Below are 24,219 nucleotides of genomic sequence, written 5' to 3' on the forward strand. Positions count from 1 at the left end.
TGTAGAGTTATCTTACGCTTAACCAGTCAAACATCAAGCGAGATCGTTCCAGTGCTGCAATTCCTTTTAGTTCCTTTCTAGTTTCTTTCAGATCATTTTAGTTCCTTTCTTGTTCCTGGTTCCTATCTTGTACCTTGAAGTTCCTTTAAGCTTAATTAGTTTCTGCTTGTTCCTTTAAGCTTAATAAGTTTCTCTGTGCTCCTTTCAGTTCCTTTAATTTTATTTAGTTTCTGTTAAGTCCTTTTAGTTTGATTCTTTTTGTTTTTTTTTTTTTTGGTTCCTCTTAGTCTCATCCGTTTTTGTTCATTTAAGTTCCTATTAGTTCGTTTTGGATCTTTTTACTTCTCTTTAGTTTCTTTAGTTCATTTTTTGTGCCTTTTTAATAATTTTCAGTTCTATTCTATCTATTTTCCTTTCTAAGAAACATTTTATATTTGTAAATTCAAATTTCCTTTGCTTTGCTTTCATCTGTGAAAGATCCGACTCCAAGCCCAGGTAGTGTTGTGCTAGATTGCTAAAAACCAATTCCTAGATATATACAATTCCCATTTAATGCCAAATGTCATTCATGGTTTGTCGATTTGCATTCTGCGCTAGTTTGCCCCACAAATGTCAAAAAACGAGTTGACATTTGGCGACATTTGCAAAAGTTGTAGCCTGGGTGATTACCTTTGCGCCCTTCTGTACACATATATACGTAAATATATATTTGTATATATATAAAAATATGTGTGTATATCTATATAGATCTAACTGGAGGAACTTTGAGCTTTTCGAGTTGTTGAAATACGTATAGATATACGCACATTGCTGGCCTTTTGAAGTTACAAATTTCAATTGACAAACTAAGTTAGAGTATTTGCCAGTCGAGCATTATAGCCTATAGCAGTTAACATTTATTTGAATACAATAAGCTTCCCCATGCGCTGTTTACAGGGTATATAAAGTAGCCAATATTCCAGACATAAAAAAGATCTATAAATATTTCATATTTATATGCAAATTATGTCTTTATACAAAGCAAATACAAAAAGTAATTTCGGCGATTGGGCATGGGAATCACTGAAGCAACTTCCTTACAGCATTTTGATGAAATATCCTGGCTTAAGCTAATGTTACAAATGAGCTAAAAAAAAACACAAAAATAAACCAAAAATGTTGCCAAAAGCAATTTGAGCAAATTGTTGGCATTAATAATTGAGCAACAGTTTAAGGCGAAAACTGTTGCTGCAGCTTCAACTTCTGCTACTTGCTCTTCTTCTTCTCTTACTGCTGCTGCTGCTGCTGTTCCCTTTGGCAAGGTCCTAACTAATTGGTCGCTAGCTTTTGCTCATTCTCAGCCAATTGCCCGAGAGCCGCTGCACAGCGACGACAAATTGCATTTGGAATTCATGTGAGATTGAAATCGAGAACAAAGCGCCACACACATATACACACACACACAGCTCGACCAGTGGCCAAGCGCCCAAGTGGCATGCAGCATGAGTGGCAAAGTGCGAAAATGGAAAGTGCATGGGAAATGTGGCAATCAGGACGGGACGTTGGCTTTGCCAGCTTTGGCTCTGCACGCTTAATGAGCTCAGCTCTCGGGGCGGCGGTTCGCTTGTGTTTTACTAAACATTCAAATGATTACCTATTGATGTCATACATACATACATACATACATACACATATATACATATATGCACACATAGAGAGACAGTCATAGGCAGCTGGAGAATTGAATATGTGGCTATAAACATTAAACAGTTCTTAACTAACATAAAACGAAATTAACTTTTTATATATCTATAAACATATCTATATCTATATCTATATGTTTATATATACCATATATATTTGCTCTTAATCTTATCAATAATTCAGTTACTTTGTATTAAGAACAATATATATAGATTGATGAGTTCGTCTAGATGTAGCTCTCTGTAGCTGTTAACACACCTTTGGTTAAGATAAGATAAAAAAGGTATGAAAAAAATAATTAATAAAACATAATATGATAACAGCAACGTAGAACACCTGTAATATACACCTGAACAACATATATATAGCAATAATGTTAAATATATAGGAAAATTGAAAGTGTTATAGAACGCGGCGAGTACGACTGCATGATACTCGTTCATGGCTCTAAAATAAATAAATCTTTTCCAGGAAAGAGGAGTATGCAGTTACTTAACTGTCAAATTTTGCAGCCACAAAGCTTAAACTTTACCACTTCTATATCTATAATCCAATTTGATGAATATTTAAATATGAAAATATTTTCGTATACAAAAATAATATTAACATTTAGATTTTCGAGCAGTTTTGAATTGAAAATTGAATTTTTAAATCATAAAACTCCTCATATATATAAGAAACAAAGTTCTAGAATATAAACTGAAACCAAATACAACAATTGAGTCTGAATTTATTTGCTTTTCTATGGCATGAAGTTAAAGAAAACTTTTGAGCAATAAAGTTTTCCAATTTCTTGCTTCAAATTCTTTAAACTTTAATTAATTAATTCAATTAATCAAGTATAATAAATATTAAAATTGAGTTTTATAATCACAATATATTTAATATTAAATTTGATGAATAATTCCTTGATTCCAACTGCAGTGAATAAATCAAAGTTAAGTAGATTTTCCTGCTTGTAACTAGATACAACTAGCTATTTATAACTACTATAGAAAAAAACTTCCCCAATTAGACACACTTTAGATAATGACTCCCTAGCACTGGAAGAGCTTAGTTTCTATAATAACTTAAGTGCAAGTGATTTGCATGCCAAATAGTTAGATAGAATCATTCAAATGCGGTTTTTACCCAAGCAGGTTAGTTCGGTCACTAAATATCTTTGTACGGGCCAAGTTAATGAGCGAGGGCTACGTTAAAACCAGTTAATTGAAGCACATGTGTACGTGTATTCTATGACAAGAAAACGTGACTGATTTAAATAAAAAAGACAGACAGAGATAGAGGGAGTGGCGGCGGGGAGAGATGGGGTACTTTACGGTTGCCTGGCTACTAAACCTCGGCTAATGCAAACTGATATCTACAATTAGCCAATAATGATTTAGTATAAACCTATATATTATAAAAACAATCTAAAGCGACTTTATCAACCGATTTCATTATCTTTTTTTTTGACTGCGCGAAATTTCGCACTCGGCTCAGCCCATATACAAAGTACACGTTGATTAGTTTAGCTCTTGAATTATGAGTAGATAACCAGAGCAGGGGCGTGCCAAAGGGGGTGCGGAGGGCATGGAAGGTTTATAGACAGACAAGCACACACACACATGATGATGATGATTTGCATTATAAATAATAAAGTATAACAATTTGACTTAATCGAATAATGACCCCCACTTGGGGGAGAGCACAACACGAAAAAAAGATTCGGGCTTTGTCTGCGACTGTATTTTACGGAAATTCCATCAAATTATTCAATAAAACAAGCAAAAACAAAAGCAAAAAATGAGACCTTAGGGAAGAGACGTGACAATTGAAAGGTAAAGTGAGAGGGAGAGGGAGAGGGGGAGAGGGCAATGGGAGGGGGATTACACGTGTTTTAAGTATGACGAAGTTGCTGCTAAAGAAAGTGCGCGATAAAGTGGAACATGCGGTACAAAGACAGCTGCAATTCGCTGGAGACATGAATCAACATATTTGAGGTACAGTGAACGCTGACTAAGTGTGCTCAACTAAATTTAGTCATTTATAACCGAGTCTAAGTGCAGTCCACTCAGGCAAGGCTTCACTGTACAAGTAGGCAATAATGGGAACATCTTTTACAGCGTTACATACGTACATACATGGTACTTACATACATACATACATCTATCCATATAACGTAAAACGCATAATGCAGCATTCTGCAACAGTACAGGCAAAAAGTATGCAAACAAAGCTTAAAGCTTATATAAATATTCCGTGTAAAATCACGTTCAAAAGTGATAAATGGCATCGAGTGCATGCAATTAAGTCCGCTGGAAGTTTGACAGTCACTGCAATTAATAGTGAGCTTTAAGCCTTGTTTACAATTAATTGCGTTTGTTTTTCCTTTTATTTTAAAACTTTAAGCCATGGCCATTGCAATAAATTGCGTATTCAATTAATGCAGAGCTCAAAGCTTGGCAGGCAATAACAATTCTATGTCAATCTTAAAGCCAAACTGAAGACTTAAGCTTGATTGCCACAACAATAAAGGATATTTACAGCGCCTATACATAGGCTAATATACTGCTATATATATTAGCTTTATACATAGATAAATTCTTATTATTAGTATTTTTCTTATAATTTTTTAAATTTTCAAAAATTAAATATTTTACTACTTTTTTATTTACATTTTATTTAATTCTAATTATTAGTATTTTTCTTAAAGCTTTTTACATTTTTAAAAATTAAATATTTTACTCCTTTTTTTATATATATATTTTATATATTATATTTTTATATATATACTTATTTATTTATTTTTATATATATATATATATATTTAATTTTATATTTATATTTAAATACTTCCTTATTTATTTATTCCCAAAATAAGTTTTTGATTCTTTTTTTTTTTAAATTTTAAATAAAGCAAAATTCTTTATAAATTAAACCTGTTTGCAATGTTTGTTCGATAAGTTGAATTTATTTTGCCCTCTGTAATATTCGAGATAAGCTTCACAGTGCATTTGCCGGATAAATGTTTTAAGCACGCTAAATGTCATAGAATAAATCAACAAAAGAATTCTTTACAATTCATTAACAACAATTGACATGTTAAAAAAAATATTATCAAATATATTTATGTCGACACAATATTTAATATGTAATTAGTTGTTTACCTTGTCAAACTCACTGTGAAATCAAGTGTATAAGTGTGCGATGTGTGCGAGTGTGTGTGCGGGTGTCTGTGTGTGTAGTTAGTATGTCTGCTCAAAGAATCAGCTGTTACAGTAACAGCAACAGCAACAACATTTTGCAAAATCAACTTTATGAGCAGCGCTGAGCGAGTTTTATTTTTTTTGTGTCGGATTTAGTTTCAGTTTCGATTCGCCCGTTGGCGCTCTCAAAACGTTGTTCGTCTCAACCGGATTGGGATTGTTATCAATATATATATATATTAATATCTATATATATATATATAGGCGAACGCGTGTTTTTAACCTACCTTAAGTTTTACACAGTATTTGCTTATCAACAATATTGATAAACAAAAATATATTTAATGAAATCTTCAATCATATCAAATTCGTGCGCGTTTTTCTCAAATCAACTTCGCTCTGTGCATGTTTTTTAAGTGTTATTTTTAAAATAAAAGACAAGAACTCCCCCCCACATAGCCAGAGACTCTTCAGCTGCCAGTTGTACTATTCATATAAATATACGAATAAATTTATATATATATATTTATTTATTTCTTGCCGTTGTAAGTTCAACATGTTCTGCATGAGGCATTATTTTTATGCCTCGTTTATATTCTTTTGCTCTTATCACGCTTTTCACTCATCCACATGCTTGTTTCTCTGCTGCTGCTTCTTCTTCTCCTTCTTCTGTTATTGTTGTTGCTGTGCTTTGGCTGTTTCTGTATCTGGCTCTGTTTATTTTTGTGTATTTTATCAATTTTTGTTGTTGTTTTCATTTCTCACGCTAAAATGCCGCCAACAGCTGTTAGACTTGCTCAATCGGAATTTCTATATGGTAACACAATTTCTATATAGTTCTGTTTGGCCTCTGATAAATCTAGTTTCTACATGTGTCCGGCAAGCGCATTAGCATTATCAAATCACAAGCGAATTACAATTTTCGCCCTCTAAAGCCCCAAATGACATGCATAACAAAAATGTTGCAATCGCCCAAACCTCATTAGGGGCAATTTACGCGGGCCTCCAAAAAACTAGAACAGGCTAGCTGGAAGTGTTGCACTTATAGATACCCTGTAAGCAGTTTTTCAACATAACTATTAAAGCATTTAAAATATATAATAATGGATTACATTTTATATACTACTAGATTTATATAGTGCGAGACTACCAGATACTCTATAGACATTTGAATTTTATATATTTATATGAATTGCATATATATTATATATATACCACAAATCTCATTTCACATCGTAAATAAATTCCTTTAAATTAGTTTTAATACAATTTACTATACAAGAAAAAAATCTTTTTGTATTACTATAGTTTTAGAACGATCTTTGATAGGCTTTGCGAGAGAGATAAAGAAGTCATATGTTTATCATAATATGAATATAATTAATTATTTTAATCAATATTAATATCATAGCATAGATAGATAACTAACAAAAAAAATAATAAAATGAAAATATAATAATAAAATATCATAAAATCGAAAAAAAATATAATAGAAAAAAATATAAAGTGAAGAAAAAGAAAAGTAAAACTATATATGGATATACACGTTTTAAAACATTTACTATTTTTGCAGAAATATTTTCACAACTTGAAATAAAATTTTACATAGTCTTAAGACATTTTACCAATTTCTTTAAGCCATGTTTTTACATTCGCTTTACCAAGTTGCTTCTGCTATACTAGTTAAAAAAAGTATAAAAAAAATGTTAAGAAAGTAAGCTAAAAAAATCACTTAAAATATGTGAAGTTGCATTACAAGTTGTAAAAATATTTCTGCAAAAATTGTAAAGCAATGGAAACTGGTGTTAATAAATTTAAAAAAACACAGGTTGAAAAAATGTGTAACCAAAAAGTGCACTTTAGGTGAATAAGAAAAAGAAATCTTAACAAAAAACGTTGTATAAATAACTGGGTAAAACGAACTTTTTTAAAACAAAAAGAACTGGTAAAAGAAAGATAAATGTAAAGAACTTCTTTAAAAAGAAAACTAGAAACGTAAACAGGTAAAAAGCAAATTTTAAAAATAACTAGGTATAGCCAGAAACTGGCACAAAAATCATTTAAATAAGATTGAGCAGGCATTAAACAAGTCAGTGACTTAAGGTAAATGAAGTAAAGTCAAGTTAAAATTGCTAAAAAATAAGTAGAACATGTGAACGAAGATAAATAATACAAATTTCTATAATAAAAAAGGAGTCGAAGCAAAACAAAAAAACGTGAAGTTAACTGAACTAATAAACAAATATTTAAAAAATAATAAATAATAATAATAATACGTTACTCAAGTGAAAATAGTAAAAAAAATTGTACTATTATCGAAATGTTAATATTTATATATTATGATACGACATATGATATATAGAAGCACAAATACGTAATTAGTATATAGCAATAGTACAATTATATAATGATGTTATTATAAATGAAAGCCATAGCCTAGGCAAGGCTAGGTCAGATCGAACCGAACTGAATTGTTGCTGAATTTTCAATTCATTTTCAACGCAAAAAAAATAAAAAATAATTTTCCAAAACAAATTTAAAGCGCTTTAAGTTTATCTACTATAAATCTGGCCAATTAATAATACTAGCAATGAGCTTATAGTTAATTGCAAAATTCATCAAATTAGTCAAATCTGAGTGGCATTTAGCTGATGAGAAAACTGATTACGGGGTATTCAACTGCAAAACATGCCACAGCTATTGTTTCACTCACTGTTGTTGCTGTTGCTGTAATTGTTGTTGTAGGCACAAATTGATTTAAGTGCCATCGTTAACAAAGTTAAATCAATTAGGGACTGCAACGAGGTTTTTTCCCAGTTTTGGCACGCGCAATTTAATTATGAATGCGAAAAACTTTGCCCAAATGCGGCCACAACACAAATAAATGCAGCCTTGCAGGCCATAGCTCTATGTGTGTGTATGTGTGTGCGTTGAATAATGCACTAAAAGAACTCAAATCAGCTTTAGCAAATGCCATTCGCGTCGAGTTAGCCATGCAGAAATTTGTGCAGCTCATAAATTCAGGCAGTTGATTGACTTTTTCAACAGCAACAAGTGTGAATGCAGTCCAAAAGAAGAAGCGAAAGAGCAAGTATCTGACTATATAATACTCGCTCAAGATACCAAAAATGAATAAGATTTGTGGAGATTTGTGCTTGGTCAGACTATAGAAAATAAAGGTTCTTTCGACTTACCCTCATCTCCAAAGGAGGCCTTCAATACAACAACTTTAATCTTGATCTATACAAGAAGAGATAATCTCGCTTTTGGGTCCGAAAAATATAGAATTCGCCCGTTTTGCCACGCCTCAAATATTACACAGCCTTACATTTTTTCTCTAAGTATCATACTAAAGAAGCTATTTCAAATACCAAGTTTCTAGCTACAAGAATGGCCTACATAATAACATGCCAATTGCATAAGGCCTAAAGTAGTTGTATCCAATCTTAGAGCTTTGTCGGATGAAGCTATACATATTGCTACATCTAAACATATATAAATAAATATGCTATATTTTACTGCATGCAAACATCTTAACTAGCTTCACCCAAAAGCCAATATACTTCTTACACCACTTGAACGGGCATCAAATAACCCCTAGTCGCTATTTCAATTCCAAATTCCATTTCACAAATTTTGCAGCCTAAAATCCCAAGCGCTGATTTGTTTGAATGGATTCATTTGTGTTCCGTGCGCGAATTCAATGTCAAAGTACAACAGCAACAACAATAATGAGTGTAACAATGAATGCTGTTTGAATAAATGCAATTTAAGGGTAAACAAAATAAACGAATGCAAATGAATCGCGCTTTAATAGCTTAATGAATGCCTGCCAAATGCGATATCAATTTTAATCAGTTTTAAAATTCAAATTTAGTATGCAAAGGCAATTTGTCTAATGGTAAAAGGAACACACTCTGATCGCGTATCAAATGACTATGGAAAGCCTGGCAGGACTGCGAGGTACCCTGTAAACTTAATTTTTGTAGCTGAAATTCAAGAACTTTTGCTGTTCTAAATAGGAAAAATAAATAAATAAATATGGTCGACAAAAATTGACAAAATTTTGAAATATAAATAAAAAATTCCCAATTTCAATTTTAATTTTACAAATTTCAGAAAAAGCTTGGAGAATTGCATGATTTATCATATCAACAATTTTATAAATATTAACTAAAAATCTGCTTAACAATTAAAAAAATTTAGTTCGACTTTTAACTTTTAAAAAATATAAATATAATAAAAATAAATATAAAATATATAAAAATATTTTGAAAATATCATATAAATAAATAAATATACAATATTATAAATACCAAAAATCTGCTTAACAATTAAAACAATTTAGTTCGAATTTTAACTTTTAAAAAAATTATAAATATATTAAAAAATAATATATTTGAAATATAAATGAAAATATTAAAAAAAAAGAAACATTTAAGTACAATTTAATTTTAAGAAGTGTCTTTCACATGTTAAATTATTCAATATTTATGACTGCTCAGACATACCCTGCAAGCTCTTCAAACACACGGCATATAAGACCCAACAATAATACTAATATTTTCGTGGCTGGTGCAAACCAGCTGCCAGCCATGGCTGGCAAAGCAGGAAAAGCCTCAAAGAGGCAAAAAGGCGTACAGAGAATAGGAGTAGGAGGGAGAAGAGAGGCAGAGGAAGGTGGAAGTCCACAGCCATAATATGTGCTCGTATTATGTTGGCTTTGCGGGGACCACAAGAAATGTTTATGCCAGTTGTTAAGCTCGTTGCACACGTGTAGCTCACGTCTGAGCATGTGTTTTTGGGCGTGGGGGTGGACGTGCTGTGCGTGTTGCTGCTAAAAAGTTTTAACAATTTGCAACCATAAAGCCGCTGCAGCTGCGGCATATTCAAATTCCATCAAATATTTGTTGCAAACAAACTAAATTCGTTTTAAAATTAGCTTAATCCTTATTTGTCTTAATTTTGCAGTGATTTTCAAGAATCAACTATTTAAACTGCCCAACTAACAAGTACAGTACATATTCAACGACACCACCGAGTAATTATCAGCGAGCCAAAGCCACAAACAAAAACAACAAACAACCGCCCAACAGCTTAATTTATATAAGCATATAAATATATATATAAAGCTAAAAACATATATATCCTAGATGGATCTAAAACATAGCGCCAGCGGCGCAGCTGAGAACGCCGATTCATATATAGCCAGCAGCAAATCCACAGATATGATCACGCCCAAGGAGAAGGAGAGCAAAGCCAGTAACAAAGCGCCAGCTGAACCAGCCGAAGGTGAGTTAACATTGCCACTTAACATTATGAGTTAACATTTTGATTTTACATTGTGATTTTACATTGTGAGTTTACATTGTGAGTTTACATTGTGAGTTTACATTGTGAGTTTACATTGTGAGTTTACATTGTGAGTTTACATTGTGAGTTTACATTGTGAGTTTACATTGTGAGTTTACATTGTGAGTTTACATTGTGAGTTTACATTGTGAGTTTACATTGTGAGTTTACATTGTGAGTTTACATTGTGAGTTTACATTGTGAGTTTACATTGTGAGTTTACATTGTGAGTTTACATTGTGAGTTTACATTGTGAGTTTACATTGTGAGTTTACATTGTGAGTTTACATTGTGAGTTTACATTGTGACTTTACATTTTACATTACATTACATTTAACATAAACACAATCAGCAACAGGACTTATCGTAATGATCATTAACATGATTATTATTACCTAAATAATAATTAACCCAATGATCATTAGCAAATGTAACAAAAATATAACAATAACAATTGTTATTAACTAAATAGTATATTTAAATTTAAATTTAATAACAACATACTTAAATATTATGATGAGCATTAACATAATGATCATCATTACAAATATTCTTATCATATATTATTTAAATACAAACAAATTAACAAACAAAACCTTAAAGCTATAGTTATTAAATAAATACAAAATTCTTAAATATAATACTTAAAAATAATACTTAAATATTTAACTTAAACATAACACTTGACTTCACAACACGACACTGCTTCACAATGCGACTGACCCACACCAGGCCAGGGAGGCGACTGAGCTGGCACCGGCTGCAGGCTCGCCTTTTATAGCTGAAAAACGGCCACTCAAAGAGCAGCTCAATTGCTGAGCTCAGATCTTCGTTGGAGTTAGATTTTACGCTCTTTCTGATGAGAAAGGAGTATTTTGGATGTGCGTATTGAGTTATGCGATTATTGCCATATTATTGATATTTTCATTGCCTCTTAATCTCACACTCTCTGTCTCTTTGACTATATTTCAATGAGCGCCAAATTCATTAGCGAAAAAAAAGAATTATGTTGCAATAAAAAGATAAAAACACTTAAACGCGCAAGCGCATCGTAAGCAACAGATCAGAAGAGAGAATATTACGGGCCAAACGGTCCAACTCTTACAACATCACAATCCACTCGATTTGGATTTGTTATTACTCTTATATACAACAAAGATAACGGGATCAAAAGCATTGAAAAAGTAAAATGTCCCCAGCACTCATTATACAATCCACAATGCTAGCTCTGCCTCGTGGGATAAAGAGAGGACTTATTACTTAGAATCCACAAAAATAAGAATCACAACAGTTTCAATGGTGTGAAGACGAATCACAGAGTAACTGTATATCTATTTGTGACCTCTTCTATAATATATTTCACAATCATGACTACCCATTTAAAGTCAAGCAAAACGTTTAAAGAGCACATGAAAGCGATTTTATCTGTTTGATTAGCATGCAATGCAATGCGATTCTGGTCACGACTGGCACACAAATCTTTTGTGGCATTAACTACACTCAATACATATATGTGTGTGTGTGTGTTTGACTGTGTGCATGCGTTTAGTAACTAAGCATTTGCATGCAAAACACTTTAAGCACACACAGAGGCACACACACGCACGTACACACAAAGCGGCCATTTTGATTTAACTGCACCTCAAGGTATGCAATCGTTTTGTTTGCATTCACTGATTTGCGTGCAGCGCTTATAGTATATACATATGTGTGACACAAAGAAAGAGAGAGAGAGAGAGAGAGAGAGTCAAATTGTATGTGTGTGTGTGCGTTGTCAACTAAAAATAACAAACATCAAAAGCTTTTCTTTCAGTTCGCATTTTCAATGCCAAGCAACTAAAAATGGTAAAGCACGTGCCTAAAAGTTGACAATTAAAAGGCACGACTAACAATTACTCTATATTTAGTAATATAATGAAATAATACTTATTACTTAATTTATTTTTTATTTATGTAAATTTTTGTATTTTACTTGTTTTTTTATTTTTTTTTTTTAAATAATTTTTTTATTTACAAATCAAGTCGTTTTATTGTTTACTTACTGCTAAAGTGTAGCTACTTTATAGAGCAGTAAGTGCAGTATATACATATAGGAGATACAAAGTTTGAACCCCCCACTCAATGAATTCCGAAAATATCTTTAACAAACTTCTTCATTTTCTATTAATATTCGTGATATAAACATATAATATTTAAAAGAAATATACAATATAAAATAGACCAGCAATAAAAATATACAAAATAATAAACAAAAGAAAACAACAAAATGTTTTTCTATTTGTTTTATCTATGAATATTATTGGCAAATAACAAAAAACTAGTTTTGCTGTCTTTCAAAGCCAGCTATAAAAGTTTATTTATTTGTTAATTACTACTAAGTGAAATCAAGCGGCTTTTTATTAGGACTTTATACATCTTATATTTATTACATATAAGCTGAGATTAACTAAGCTAAGCTATAATAATTTTAGTAAAATAATCTTAATAATTTTATGTAATATAAAGTTATAATTTAAATTATATAAAATAAATAAATTCAACCAATTGTCAGTCTAGACCAACGAAAGCTTTACTTATAAATATATATATGTATATATATATATATATATGTACATACTTTCATATTTATTTTAAATAGATTTTCATATCTCTAAGGAACTCAGCTAAAAAGTAATCCTGTAAATCTTGAAGCTCGTGCTGTGAGCCATTTGCTTTAGCCTTGTGAAAGATAACGAAGTTCTATGAGCTCACAGCTCAAGTGGCTGCCACACATGCAAATACATACACTTACACACACATATACACATATATATTGTATTATATATTTTGTCAACTCTCGCAGGTTACAAAGTCTATGCCAGACGCTGGGCGGTGCTTATTCTCTTTGTGTTCTATTCAGCCTCGAATGCCATGCAGTGGATACAATATACCATTATCAACAATATAATAACACGGTAAGTGGCTTAGAGTGAGAGAGTGGTGCAGGTGCTGCAGGTGGCTCAGCCACAACTAAGTTTTTTTGATAACTTTATTTCGGAGCTTTTCATATTTAATTAAAAGTTGCTAAAGTTTCTGCACGCTGAGCAGCACAGAGTGCTGCAGGGTGGTGCAGAGTGGTGCTTAACTATCAGATGTGTATATATTTTAATTGCAGCTACTATGGCATTAGTGATAAATGGGTGGATTGGACGTCCATGATCTATATGATACTGTATATACCGCTCATATTTCCAGGCAGTTGGTTTCTGGACAAAGTGGTGAGTGCTGCCAGCGGTGCACATTTGTTGAGCCGCTGTCTAACTGTAATTGAACCTAATTAGGGTCTGCGCATAACGGCACTCGTTGGCATCGTTGGCACCTGCATAGGCGCCTGGATCAAAGTCTTCTCGGTGGATCCATCGCTATTCTACGTTAGCTTCATAGGACAGGCAATAGTGGCGCTTGCACAGGTAACACTCTTAGCACCCGATATATAGAGATCTGTAAACTGAGTCAGATATGTGATAATTCCATTGAAGGTGTGCATTTTGTCGCTGCCTGCGCGTTTGGCTGCCGTTTGGTTTGGGCCCGATCAAGTTTCATCTGCCACCAGCGTTGGCGTCTTCGGCAATCAGGTAAGCTAGAAAGCCAAGCTTAAAGCGTACATTACGCATACGCCCCACTGGCTTTAAGCTGGAAATATTATCACGACTGAAGCAAAGGGCGACATTTGCATGAACAAGAAAAGGGCTGAGCTGCAGCCGTATTTTCGGTCAGATTGATGCCGCAATGCTTAGCTGACATGCGAAAATGACATTCGTGCCCTTAGCTTGACTATCTCTTCCTCTTTTTTTGCGGCTCCATGCACATTTCCGGCCAACGGAAGTGAACTCGCCCCCGCATCGGCCGCCCTCTTTGGATAGTTTGTGCTACACGACGCGTGCAATCATCAAATTGCCAAAAGCATCTAAAAAATGTTTAATAGTGCATTGTGTCGAAGTGACTGACTAGAAAATACCCTGTACATTATATTGGCAAAGCAACAGAACAAAAAAATTTCTTAGAGGGTATAGAGAAAGTGATTGGCCAGAAAATACCTTGAAGTTGTATGTGTCCTACCAAAGCATTTAGTATAAATACCCAGTAATTGACTTGTTGCCTGACTGACTAGAAAATACCCAGTATCTCACAAAGATTGATCGACCTATTAGTAAGTGACTAACTAGGAATACCCTGCGCTTCCACATATGTTACCTCGGGAAAAAAGTCAAAGAGGGTATACTTAGACATATATGACAGTAATAACTGACTGACTAGGAAATACCCTGTACTTCAAATACGTCGTATAATGGCACAAATAACTAATTACAATATAATCTACTTAATATTTATTTAATATATATATTTATAAAGAGAAATGGAGGAAAAACAAAAAAAAATAATTTATTTAAGATATTTGTGTTATGACAGAGAGAGAGAGAGAGAGAGAAACTATGTTAAAGTTCATCTCACAGCATTCTCGAAATTCATACAGGGTATATTAAATAACAAGAAACTAGTTGAAATGGAAGCTAAGCAAACTGATTGCACATCCCACTGCATCAGACACTAATGCAAATGGAAATGGAGAATGGAAAAGGAAAAAAAAGAAGAAAAGAGAAGAAAAACTCTTTGAGCACATTTTCAATTTATTCGACTGTGAAAACAAACGAATTGACCTGCCTTAAGTGGCAAAGGTGGCAAGTGTGGCAAGTATGTGGCAGCAATGTCACTTTGAGGTTAAGTTATATGAGTTCCGCTTTAAGCTGCAACAGCAGCCTGCGCAGCTGACCGCAAGTTGTGGCTGACTTTAGGCACTGCCACGCCCACTGTAAGTCCATAATGCAATTAGCATGTGGCCAAAAATAGCCCAAATACCAAAATACCAAAAGCCAGCCACAGAGATAGAGATAGAGTTAGAGAGAGAGAGAGAGAGGGAGAGGGGGAAGCTACTGCCACATATTGCTTAATTGCATCAATATCAAATGCCACAAAGTTGCAACTAATTAATGCAACACTCTGTGGCAACATTAAGAACTTTGTTGACTAACGCAAAACTTTTAGCCCGATAACGTGCGAAGACATAAAACCAAAATATTTCCTTCGACTTGCCAAACTTTGAGTTTCAAAGCGAGTTTTGCACAGATTTTTAAAGGAGAAAATTCAAGAAGAAGAAATTGAGAATGTGATTCCTTTAAGTATATAGTTTTATCCATATCATAGCAAATATGTAAATGTATGCTGCATAATAAATATTTTTTATATATAGATATATTTTATTTAATTATGTTGTTTAAATTTTTTTGTTTATATTTTTTTTTAATTGTTTATTATTATTTATTGATATTTTTTTGTATTTCCTATGTTGAGTCTTAAATACAGTTTAAAACCCAGTTATATAAGTCTTATACTTAGTGTAAGTCTTATAAGATCCAATACAAACAACATTTGAGAGAGAGAGTGAGACAAAAAATATAAGAAAGAAAATATAGCGCGTTTTGCATATGAAAATAAATGAAGAATTAGATTCAATAAAGCATTTGCGCAGTTGTAAAATATTTAATATATATATATATTTATTTATAAATATAATTACTAATATATAACATATATACAAAGTTAGAATAATATTATATATATAAAACTCCCCTAAGAACTGTAATAAAAGCTTTTTTAAATAGCTCACTTAACAACTTTGGACATTTCTAAACAAAATGAATTGCAAATTTAGCAACTTTCTTAGCAGCACTGAATTTGGCAACTTAGAAACTTGGTTTTATGGCATTAGTTTCGCACATTGTTTATCGACTGTGTGTATGTGCACATGTGTGTGTTATCGTCATTAGATAATGGACTCGTGCTTTCACACATATGACCTTTGACATTTTGTTAATTAACAATACGCTGGCAGATTATGGACGGCAAACAAAGCTAAACAATTAGTTTGCCAGCGAACTGATTGGAGCAGACAGAGGGGCTACCCTTAATGCTAGCTGACTGACGAGCGAATAATGTATAGCACGTGCAACGTGTTGCAGCTAAGCCAAATGAGGGCAACTCACCTGCTCGGTTGAACGTGCAAATATGCAGCATAAACATGCAAATATTCATGCGTGAGTGTGTGTGACTGTGCGTGAGTGTGTGTGTCTGAGTATGTGTGACTGTGTGCTGTCATATTTGCCATACGCTCGAGTGGCGCTGAAAAGGCTTATAATTTCCGCTTGTTGTTCGCCTGGGTCGCCATGGCAGGAAGTCTCAATGGGATGTGTATGTTACAATATGAGGCATGCCTCTCATTGTGTATATGCATGTATACCAGCACGTGGGTGTGTGTGTGCACGTCAACGTCAATGTAAATGTAAATGTGCCACCTGCAGCACCACCCACACTCAGCATTGGCTGAGGTCAAGTGCCTGCTCAATGGAGAAAGCCAAATGCAAATGTTGGCTTTAAAACGCCGCTTGGCAACAGTCGAACAAGTCGAACTTGCGGCCCAAAAATAAAAAAGCCGCAGAGTGGCAGTCAAGGAAAAAAGAAGATAGAACAGCTGTACACAGAAGCTTAAATACTCTTATAAACCAGCAGCTTAAGTAAACGTATAAGAGTTGATATACAAGGGCACACTTACCTCTCTTTTTATCTCTGTCTTTAAAGTCTGTTCACTCACTCACGTTCACTTTCTCGCGCACTCCATGTGGATCATATTCAAGTGCGCGTCAATTCTTGAGTGGAAAATTTTAGCTGCAGCACAGAGCATGCAAGACATTTTTTTATCAATTATTGACTACACATTCAAGTGAGAACAAGTAGTAGATAAATAAGACATTTTGCAAATAAACACATCACGCATTTACTTTAGCTTCAATCATAAAACTGCAAAAAAAAAAGCACACACGAACAAAAGACAACAGATCGGCAGGACAGCTGCGCACAGACTAAACTGCGCAGTTAGACTCGAGCCTGTGCTAAGACCCACTCACACTTATACATGTATAGCTAAGTAGAGCACGCAACTTGTATAACTCCTGCGCGCTCACGCGACGTCTTGAGCCTATAAATGCAACAGCAGAATGAAAGACGAAGATAACGGGAACACAAGCATTGCGACCAAAGGTGCGTCTGCAGGGAATATATATATAAACTACCCCACTTTTCCGTTCTTTTTATCTCTCTCTCTGTCTTTTTTTATGCTTACACTGACTAACAGTAATGCCTCGATCAAATATGTTCATGTAAATGTTTGAGCGTTACACATTTCGTGATAGAATTACAAAACTCTTATACTTGTGGTGCGAGAAGAGTATCTAAAGCGAAAACCAAGCAGCGGGCGACGTTCGCAGCGCTTGACATTGAATGCGCGTCGCCCGTCACTCCCACCTCGCCCACCTTCAGCTCGGCCAGGGCTGTCAGCGTTTGCCGCCTTATCTGGCAAGGACAAAACGCACCAAGCAGTAGCAGCAGCAACAGCAGAATCAGCAGCAGTCGAAGCAGCCAACGCCACAGGCGCAGACCCCCATTTTCATAGAATCCCGACAAGCGGATTTTCTAGATTTTCTAGAGAAGCAAGCTGCAAGCATGGGATTCGGCTTTGGCTTTGGCTTTGCCTTTGACTGTGCCAGTTGCCAAAGTGCTGAACAAACATAGTTTCTTTTTCTTTCATTTTTACACGCCGTACTCGTTGAGAACAATTTGAAATAGGGTATGTTGCCGTTGTTCAAGTGTGTGTGTAAAGGTCTATGTAAGCATAAGTATAAATTTTAGAATACTATAAGAGGTAACGAATTCGAATATGGTTGTTCAAGTGTGTGAGTGAACGGAAAGAAAGCGGAGGCTAAAATTATAAGTAGAAATGTTATTACATTATAAGAGCTAAAAATATACTTATTTAATTGAGTGTAAATGTGAGAAACAGACATCTGGGAAATTTTTTGTATAAGTGTAACAGTTAATGTGAAATATAAGAGAGAGCTTGAGACATGGGGACATTTTCAATAGAATATCTAACAAAAGTATACGAGCTTGAGAAGATAGGCAAATGCCTTGTTCAGAGCATGAGAAATATAAGAGTATTAAGGAAATATAAGGGCTAAAGTATTTATGTGCTCAGCTTTGTTCTGTTATCGATAATAATCGATTTCAAGAATGGCTTAAACTTAAGACTTCTAAGACCTAAATTGCTCTCTAACTAGCTTTTAATATAGTTTACTCATGGGTCATAGCCAGTTACAGGGTATCTGGCTGACACACAATCTTCCCTTAAGCAGCTGAAAGTTTTTTTTTTTATTTTTCGGTATTACAACAAAGTGCTCTGTTTCGCATATGTAAACACGCCAGGAAATGAATATCCCGCCTTGCCCTGCTTCCAAGTTAACCTCTTCCCTCCACCAGCCGCCCTTGTTTGTCTTTTTATCGGAAACCCCCTTAGCTGTTTATACGATATCTCTAGTGGGCATTGCCATAGACGATATGTATGTATGTAGGAACATTCCTGCTAGTTGAGGCGTCTGCTCTTTCAATTTGCTTGCATTATTGTCAAGCTCGCGGCCAGGCTCAAATATGTATTCTTTTAATATGCGCCCAGTGCCACGCAACTGCCGCCACTACCTCAAGGCGAAGGCAATCTCTCTCGCGAGTTATTCAAATTTAATTTATGCAAATTGTTGCGCTGGCAACAAGCATTCCCGGAAAACGGAGAACGAACCGATTATGCAATCGCAGAAATAACTAAATTGCAGAATAGAGAGAATAAATAGGGTCAAAGCTGCTCTGGCATAATATTTATGTCAATTGGCAAATAAAGCCAGATTTCTTATAAGAAATTTGAATACGACAATTTCAAGAGCTTTCACCTCAGCCTAAGAGCTTTAATAGCTTCCAGATGCTTAGAGGAATTTAATATAATAATAAAAATACTAAATATATCTGAATACAAATTGAGGTTAAATAAGGCTTAAGGTTTAAGCTGAAGGCTTTGAGCTTTAATATTGGAAATGAATTATACAGACGAGCTTTGATAGCATTTACACAATCTGTTTAATCTGACACAAAGCTTTTATAAGCTTTCAAAGTTACTTTTTATAGCTCTTCGAATAATTAAAATATAAGTTTTCATTCCTCATAAAGCTTTCACGAGCTTCAATGAGCTTTCATTGTTCTTAAACATGTTGAAAATGACTTCAGCAAAAAGTTTTCAGATTTCATTGCATTTTCATTTCAAATCAAATGAAAAGCCTCCTTCAGAGTCCTTTGTTATTCAATTAAAAATTGCAATTTATTCAAATTGACTTTTCCTTTACTCGCAATGCAATTAATACAAACAAAAGTGGGAAATTCAGCAATTCACGTGCTTTAAACAATTGGAAAAAAAACCTATGAAAAAAATTCCAATTGATTTTGTCCTCAATTTTAATGGACTTTACAAAGCGATGCCAGAAGCTATTTTTCAGCATGGGCTAAAACCGATTTATGGGACAAACAAAATTGCAAATAAACAAAAACAAAAAAACAACGCAGATGCGTGTGATAGACTACAAAATACCCTGCAGAAGCATGAAATGGCAAATGTAGATTCTTAGACTCAAGATAAAAGCATTTGCTTGACTAAGTGATACCCTATGATAAGCTATTGAATAAATTATATTTATGTGCACATGCTCGACTTGCCAATACCCTATATATGCTAAATTATATTACAATTTAGCTTTTTTCTGTATCAAAGCCGTTTCTTACCTAACAGACAAAAGAAAAGAGATATGCACGACTACATGATACCCTGTGCAGGACATTTAAGTGCATATGATCGATTTGCTGGTACGCTATACGTGCCAACATGCATTTCTAGGCAACTTAAACTCTGCCTTTGAGACAAGCAATCAAAGACCGCATTGAACGACTAGTTAATACCCTGTTTAAACTATTCCAAATAGATAATTTAAAGAAATCTCTCTTCTACTCTTAACTTATACAAGAAGAGCTGTAGCAAGATGAAAAATACCAAGTATAAGACTTGAATATACCCTAGAAAAAAGTGTATTTGTTGGAACTTTACCTTGCATTAGGTGAAATTCTCAGCTTCAAACCACGCTTTGGCCCATTGTTGCCAACTGCTGCACTTTTCACAGGGTATACACAGCTTTTTGCGCACAACTGAAAAGCTGACGAAAAATGCATGAGACACGGTTTTGCCACAGCAGCTGGCCAGACAACTATTGCCACATTTTGTGTTCCCCTTTTTTTGCAATGTTTTCTGGCATGAAATTGCGGCGCAAAAGTTTGACGAAAACAACAAATTTCGCAGCAGCAGAAACTGCCGCAGCAACAACTGCAGCAACTGCCACAGCCTCGGCAGGGCAGGACATATAAATCAATTTTACAGGACTAACGCGAACATAAATAAAACGAAACGCGCTGAAACTGAAGCAAATGGAAACGGATGCTCTTTGTTCGAAAACAATAAAATAAACAAATAAACGGCTCCGACCGACTGCGCAATGCTTGCTTAAATTGTTATGTGTCTTTTCTTTAAGAATGTATTGGAAAATAGAAGAGAGGTGATGGAGGATGGAAGATGGAAAAGAGAAGATTCAAGATTGAATTAGATCGAAAGTAGAAATAAGATCTAGAAGCTCTCAAGCTTTTTCATAATTCATTTTTATACTGTTATCTAAATATACACAAAAATACATTAATATCTTCATACCTACTCACCACTTTAGCTGGGCGTGGCAATTGGTTTTGTGCTGCCCCCAATGCTGGTACCAAACTCCGAGGACATTAACCAGGTGGGCTCCGATTTGCAACTGATGTTCTACCTAGTGGCCGGGCTAACTAGCATATTGCTAATACTCATGGCCATATGTAAGTAGAGTCTATAGTCCAGTCTAGCTAAAATTACAACTCGTATCGTGTTACAGTCTTTCAGGATAAGCCGCCAACGCCGCCGTCGGCCGCTCAGGAGGCAGCGAATCGTCTGGAGGGCTTGGGCGAGCAGCAGGTCAGCTTTGGGCAATCGCTGAAGAATCTGCTGACCAATCGGAATTTCATATTTCTGCTGCTCTCCTATGGCATCAATGTGGGCGTCTTCTATGCCATCTCAACGCTGCTCAATCCGGTACAGTAGCACCTGCGTACGAAGTGATGCATAATTGAAATATGATTTATTGTACAGGTGGTGCTCAAGTATTATCCAGGTCATGAGGTCGATACGGGTCGTATAGGCCTGAGCATTGTGCTGGCTGGCATGCTGGGCTCCGTGGTCTCAGGCATTGTGCTCGACAAGACGCACAAGTTCAAGTAAGTAAAGTTAAATGAATTAACTACGCATACGCAAGGTGTGCCACAAGAATCGAGGAAGAGTACCTCACACCTCACTCATAGGACAGAAAATGCAGCCGCAAAAAAGGAAATTTCCCTTTGAGTGCAATTTAATTTGACTTCATTTATACGTTCATGAGAGAGCGAAGCGAAAAATGAAGTGTGGAACCAATTGAGAAAGAGCAGCTACTCAAAAACGCGTGAAATGCGATCGAAATTAAGTATATTTCAATTGAACTGCATACATACATTACAGAGAGAGAGAGTGCAATTGAGAGTAAGCTAATTAAGGGTGAGCAGCAACTCAGTAGCCATTCCTCACTCAAAAGGAACAAAATGAAACAGAAAATATATAAATTTCCCTTTGAGTGAATTTCAATTGAAGCAAAAAATAGTTAAGTGTGGGACCAATCGGGAAAGAGTGTCTACTCAAAAGGGCAATAAATGCGAACGATAATGAGTACATTTCAAATTGAGTGCATTATGGAGAGCGCAAAGACAGAAAGCAAGAGAACTTTCGTAGTGTGTTAGAATAAGCTTGATCAGCAACTCCCTAACCATTAGCTACTCAAGTAGTAGTAGTAGTAGTCAAGTGAGTGCATATGTACATTTGAGTGAGTTATTTAATTTGAGTTATTTAATTCATAATCGAAGAGAGCATTTTATTAAGCTGTTGTTTGCTACTTGCAGGGAGACAACGCTGGCCGTGTACGCTCTCTCCATGGTTGGCATGTGGATATTCACATTCACGCTCGATACAGGACACATTGCTGTGGTCTATTTGACAGCCTCGCTGCTAGGGTAAGTTGTTGGCAACTAGACTTTAATTATCTTATATTTGATGATTGATTGCACGTGCTGCACACAGCTTTTTCATGACCGGCTACCTGCCCGTGGGCTTTGAATTTGGCGCTGAGCTAACGTTTCCCGAACCGGAGGGCACATCGTCCGGCCTGCTGAATGCCTCGGCTCAAACCTTTGGCATTTTTTTTACGCTCTTCTACTCGGAGCTCTTCTACTCGTATGGCGATGTGCCAGCCAATGTGGCCATGGCCGTTATGCTAATAGTAGGCACTCTTATAACGGCGGCCACCAAATCCGATTTGCGGCGACAGAATGCACAAGTGGTGCTGCCCACAGCTGTTGCAGCAGCGGCTAATCCGTAAACTAAAACACAAATACAAACACACATACACACCTATACACCAATACACCTATACACCTACACATCTATACATTCGAGTCGCTCTTTAAGCATTTGTTTTATAGTATTTTAATTTGTTGTTAACTTATATTTCTGTTGTAGCCTTAAGTATATCAAAGTGTTGAATTGTTTTTTAATATAACACACAAACACACATATTTATATATATATATATATATATATAGGCATTTATTTTTTTAATTTTATATATTGGCCAAATGAAATTGTTTTATTTTTAGCATTTTAGAAAGTAAGTTAAAAATTTGAAAAGACTTGAAAAAATTTAAGAGCAGCTTTAAATTTTCACTTTTTTGCGACAACAAAAACAACAACAAACACAATTGTTATAAAATATATATATAGAAAATTGTTTAAGCCCCTATATAGCAGGCATTATCCACAAATCCTACAATATTATATAGCCAATCATATATACCTATATATATCTGTTTACATAGCTATATCTTTGTTAACTAATCTGGTTTTATGTCTAGTTGAATTGGATCAGTGTCTAATACTATTGTCGTATACAAGCAAGAGCAAGCCAAACAGTGGCATACAGTCAAGCTTGCCTATACAAAAACATATATTCATATTTAGCTAAAGTCGAAAGACTATGGCAATACCCTAGAATGTGTCGATAGAAGAAATGCACTCAATAAATATATAAACTATATACTATATAGACTTCAAAATACCCTATAATATCAATGTTATGCAAAAGTTTTGGATTCGAAAATGGTTTGGGTTCAGATTCTAGAATAGTAGGATAACAGATGAATATCAGAGAGGAACTCTGAGAAATCAAAATAGAAAGAAATAAGTTAGGTAAAGTTTGTTGTAGCGAAGAGCGACTGTGGTAAGCATAAGAGTTGCAAAGTTATCAGACGAACAAGCAGAAAAAATATTGGAAAACAGTTTACAGTTATATGCAAAAAAATCTTGGTTCGAGCTTTGAACTTGGTACTGTGAGAAAGCTTTATGTAGAGAATATTGAAAAACAAAAACAAAAACAAAAACAAAATCAAAACACATTCCTGATACAAACAATGCTTGATAGCGAAGTATGAAGAAGCTATAGATTATCAGTCAGCCAAAGGGGGGAAAACAGTTGGACGCTTTAAGCAGAGAAGTTCCAGGACTTCAGATAGACGAAACTTTTAGAAAATTCTCAATAAGAAAACAGGAAACTAATAATAACCATAATACCAGAAATACCACTTTGTGTACATATTTCTAGAACAAAAACAGTTTTCAAAGCAGTTTCGAACAGAAACTAAAAAACAAAATCTCAAACATTTCGAAAATTTCGAAAAATTTCACTCGATGTACATAATTCTAAAGCAATTTCTGAACTAACCAACTGTAGGCTAAACCCTTAACTGTTACATGATGTACATATATATACACACACCTGGACACACACACACCTGCACACACAAAGCAATTGAACACTAACAA

At 34.6% G+C, this 24,219-nt stretch overlaps 1 protein-coding gene across 1 annotated transcript; it reads left to right on the plus strand.

Moving 5' to 3' along the window:
* Positions 1-9,860: 9,860 nt before the first annotated feature.
* On the plus strand, positions 9,861-22,908 carry LOC111604155 (feline leukemia virus subgroup C receptor-related protein 2). Its single transcript, XM_030225440.1, has 10 exons — positions 9,861-10,163; positions 13,066-13,177; positions 13,378-13,480; positions 13,544-13,672; positions 13,742-13,837; positions 20,957-21,098; positions 21,155-21,351; positions 21,409-21,533; positions 22,245-22,355; positions 22,423-22,908. Exons 1-10 carry the CDS (start codon positions 10,025-10,027, stop codon positions 22,718-22,720), a joined length of 1,452 nt encoding a protein of 483 aa, XP_030081300.1. The 5' UTR covers positions 9,861-10,024; the 3' UTR covers positions 22,721-22,908.
* Positions 22,909-24,219: the final 1,311 nt, after the last annotated feature.

The sequence above is a fragment of the Drosophila hydei genome, unplaced genomic scaffold (assembly GCF_003285905.1).
Source record: "Drosophila hydei strain 15085-1641.00,03,60 unplaced genomic scaffold, DhydRS2 tig00008134-arrow-pilon, whole genome shotgun sequence".
In the NCBI taxonomy this organism is placed as follows: domain Eukaryota; kingdom Metazoa; phylum Arthropoda; class Insecta; order Diptera; family Drosophilidae; genus Drosophila; species Drosophila hydei.